General features: G+C 41.8%; 1 protein-coding gene across 1 annotated transcript in view; it reads left to right on the top strand.

Annotated features, from left to right (window-relative positions):
- The window catches only part of RBP4 (retinol binding protein 4, plasma), a 19,702-nt gene extending 15,649 nt beyond the window's left edge, over positions 1–4,053 (top strand). The window contains exons 4-5 of the mRNA XM_006831151.1: positions 1,826–2,038; positions 4,016–4,053. Of these exons, the coding sequence (XP_006831214.1) occupies positions 1,826–2,038; positions 4,016–4,053 (251 nt within the window). The remainder of the gene's footprint in view (positions 1–1,825; positions 2,039–4,015) is intronic.
- The last annotated feature ends 340 nt before the right edge of the window (positions 4,054–4,393 follow it).

Below are 4,393 nucleotides of genomic sequence, written 5' to 3'. Positions count from 1 at the left end.
TATGTGTAAATTGCTTTGGGCAGTATTGACATTTTTACAATGTCAAGTCTTCCTATCCAGGAGCATGGTACATTCTTCCATTTTTGTAGCTTTCTTTTGGATTCTTGTTGTAGTGTTCTGTAGTTTTCTTTGTATAGGTCCTTTGTTTTTCTGGTTGCATTTACTCCTAGATATTTCATCCTTTGGGTGGCTATTATAAATGGTATTGGTTTCCTAATGTCCTTTTCAGTGCTGCTGTTTTTTTTGGTATAGAGGAATCTAACCAATTTTTGTATGTTGATCTTATATCCTGCCACTTTGCTGAATCTTCCAATGAGGTCTAGTAGCTTTTTAATTGAGTCTTTGGTGTTTTCTATGTATAGGATCATATCATCTGCAAATAGAGAGAGTTTTACTTCCTCTTTGCCAATTTGGATGCCTTTAATTCCCCCATCTTGCCATATAACTCTTGCTAAGACTTCCAGCACAATATTGAATAGGAGCGGTGACAAAGGGCATCCTTGTCTGGTTCCTGTTCGCAGAGAGAAGGCTTTCAATTTCTCTCCATTGAGTGTAATGTAGGCTCCCATTATCTTTTAATTCCATTTTTCTACAAACTTTTTGAAGTCCCCTCATAGAGATGTGACATTTTTACCCAAAGTAAGGTATTTGGATAAACATATAGAGAAACAAAGGAGCTCTGGTAAGGTAGTGGTTACAAATCAGGCTGCTAACCTCACTGTCGGCAGTTCAAAACTACCAGCTATTCTGTGGGAGAAAGATGAGGCTTTCTGTTCCCATTAAGATTTGCAGCCTCAGAAATCCTGTACAGGGTCGCTATGAGTCAGAGCCGACTCCACGGCACATCACTACCACCATAGAGAAACAATAATGCGATGGTTTTTCGATGGCGAATCTCCCCCAACAAGATGGATTGACACAGTGGCAGCAACATTGGGCTCAAATATAACAATGTGAAGATGGCACAGGACTGGACAGTATTTTGTTCTGCTGTGCTTAGGGTTGCTATGGGTCGGAACTGACCCGACCGCAGCCAACAAAAGCAACTGGTAACTCTCACATCCATTCTTGCGAATAGTCTTTTCATTTTACCTTCATTTTTATTTTAACCGCCTTCGTTTATATTTATTGCTCATGGCTTACAGCTCAACCTTGAGGAATAATCTAAATTCTTTAAGAGCACAGGAGAATCGTGAAGAAAACAAGCTCTAGGGCAGAATATTTGATGCCAGATAGTGGGCATCTTTTTGCCTCAAAAGCAAAAACGACTTGCTTGTGCCAGCGTGGAGAAGTGGGTAGAGTTGTTAAGCAGAAATTCAGATGGAGCCAGAAGAGCATCTAAGTGGTGATTTCCAGTGGGCTGGGAGGCAGGGGCCCCGAGTGCTGAATGAATTGACTGGGCCCAAGCTGACACAGATTAGGGCAAGACATAAATCCTGATGTCAGGGTTATCATAAGTTGGTGGCAGTCTGACTTTTAGCCACAAAAGACTGATATTATTGGAGGGTAGATGGCCAAGACTACAGAAGAAAGGTCTATTCTGTGGTTTCCACATCCTCATTGTTCTGTGCAAAGGTAATATCACATTCACTGCCAGAGTGAGAAATAACATTGAAGTGAATGAGGTCCTCCCCACCCCATCCCAGGGCATTATATGAGAAGGAAAAAACAGTTCCTTTCTCATCTCCCCACCTTTACAGAAGCTTCCAGACTTCTCTGTAACTTCCAGTTTCTTCATGAAATGGAATTGGTTTCAGGAAGTTTCTCATGCCTGGTAGCAATTGTACCTGGAGAGACTTTAGCACTGTGACCTTCTGGCTTGCAGATGATGACCATTGGATCATTGACACAGACTACGACACGTACGCCTTACAGTACTCGTGCCGTCTTCAGAACCTTGATGGCACCTGTGCCGACAGCTACTCCTTTGTGTTTGCCCGTGATCCCAGTGGGCTGCCCCCGGACGTGCAGAGAATCGTGAGGCAGAGGCAAGAGGAGCTGTGCCTGAGCCGGCAGTACAGAATGATAGTTCACAATGGTGAGTGGAGCCCGGCTCTCCCTGGGGTCAGCGGCAATGAGGGGCCTGCATGCTGGTAAAATCTGTTTCATCTGCATGCAAGAGAAAACAGGGATCTTAGGATTCCCTGCCTGAGCTCAGATATTGGCCTATCCTGACCAGATCTTTCACTGGTCTTGTCATGAAGTGGATATGAAAGGAGTGGATGAAGGCCTTTTTCCAAAACTCTGGCATTTTTATTGAAGTAAAACTGCAGGGAACACGTTTCATTTTATTCTGTTCCTTTCATGACACCCAGTCAGTGATCATACAATTTTGTTTGTGAGTACACCCCTTCAAGCAACCATTTTGACTCTGGTAGCGTAGTGGTGATGAGTCAGGCTGCTAACCTCAAGGTCAGCAGTTCGAAACTACCAGCCGTTCCGCTGGAGAAAGATGGGCTTTCTGCTCCCATAAAGATGTACAGTCTCAGAAACCCTGTACAGAGTCTCTATGAGTCGGAACCAACTCCACGGCACACCACCACTAATGTTGTTTGAGGAGTCCCTGAGTGATGGCAATGGTTAACCTCTGTGCTGCTACTGGAAAGCTTGGAGGTTTGAGTTTACCCAGAGGCATCTTGGAAGAAAAGCCTCGTGATGTGCCTCGAAAACTCAGCCATTGAAGACTCTCTGGAACACAGTTATGCTCGGAAGCACATGGGATCACCACAAGTCGAAACTGACTGGATGGTAACTGGTATTATTGTTTGGGGATCAAGTGACCAGAGTAAAGAACTAGGCAGAAAATGTGGTCGTCTAGGCAAAAATTAAAACAGAACACTTAATTTTCAAACAGAGACATCAAAAAAGCAATGATTTCAACCACATAACGAAATAACCAGTTTCTTTTCTCATTAAATTGACTTGCTGGTGGTTTCTCTCACTTACCTTTTCTTGAGGTCACTATGAGTCAGAGGCACTGTGGGTTAATGTGCCAGACTGCAAAGCTCTTTGTACTGCAAGGTCGGTGGTTCAAGCTCACCAGCTGCTCCTAGGAAACCCTATACAGGGTTGTTATGGGTCAGAATCGACTCAACAGCACTCAACAACAACAACAAATGAATCAGAATCAATTTGACAGCTGTGGGTTTTTTTTTGTTGTTGTTGTTGTTTTTAATAACTTAGGATCTTTTTATAGACATTACCCTTGCCGTCTCTTTATTTTAAAACCAGAACTATTGTGGATGAAGGTACACAATCTATTTTGAATTGATGCTGAGTTACTCTTTGGGAAACTGGATTTCAAAGTCAACCTAGGGTAATGCTCACATGTTGAGTGGGGGGAAAGAAAGAGTGAGAAAGAACAAAACTGAAGTTTAGCTAGTTGACTGCACACTAAGAGAAACCACATCAAAGATTTTTATTTAAATAAGATACAGATGCTTCATGCTGGGGCCAGAGGAGTTCACCTTTCTGTGCATTCTCCTGTTTTGCCCTCAGAAACATCCATGAAATAGGTATTATTATTCACATCCTATAGGGAGATGGAGAAAGACTAAGAAAGTTGTCCGAGATCTTTAATAGGTAGCTGAGTTGGGTGCAAACTTTGTAATTCTCAACCCCTTTGTTATACTGTCTGGTGACACATGATGCCTGACCTGTTGCGCTGCCTACAAAACCACCAAGAGTGTGACCAACTTGGCCCCTCACTTCTAGAAAGAGGAGGATGTGCCTTCCCTTGAAATGTAGTAAGACTTGATTAAGACAAATGTTTAATTAAGACACTACATATTTCATATAGCAGACCATATTCTCTTAGTCCCAACTATCACCAACAGAAATTGAAAGGATTTCAGTAACAGCCTTGAGGCCATCCACATCTAATTGCTTGAAATCTCCTATGAGCTTACAAGAATCATTTAAATGAAGCTTATTCTAAGGACATCATATTCATAATCTACATTAAGCCCTAGACCCATCTTCCTGTCATTAATGACTCTTCTCCATTATGTTTCAGGTTACTGTGATGGCAAATCGGAAAGAAACATTTTGTAGTCACAGGTTTCATTTGAAAACTTTCCATCAACTCTGATCCAGTCTTCAACTCTATTTATCTTAAGAATGTAGTTTGCCCCTTTCTCTCCTAACAGTAAACGTAACACCTCCGGAACATGTAAAAATATATGTGGGGACAAGTGAATCTGTTGGAAGCCAAATGTGTATCTCTATTGGAGTTTTTTAAGGAATAATTTGAGACCTAGGATTCCAGAATTTGGTTTATTAAAATATAGTCACACATTTCCTATGACTTGAGTTTTTAATGTGTGTTCCTGTCTGTGTCTAGGTAAGAAGTCCTACAAATGGTCAGGATTTTGTACATTAGAAAGGCATTCTT

The sequence above is a fragment of the Chrysochloris asiatica genome, unplaced genomic scaffold (assembly GCF_000296735.1).
Source record: "Chrysochloris asiatica unplaced genomic scaffold, ChrAsi1.0 scaffold00003, whole genome shotgun sequence".
Lineage (NCBI taxonomy): Eukaryota > Metazoa > Chordata > Mammalia > Afrosoricida > Chrysochloridae > Chrysochloris > Chrysochloris asiatica.
The sequence above is the reverse complement of the archived record's forward strand: the minus strand, read 5'-3'. Positions and strand labels throughout refer to the sequence as shown.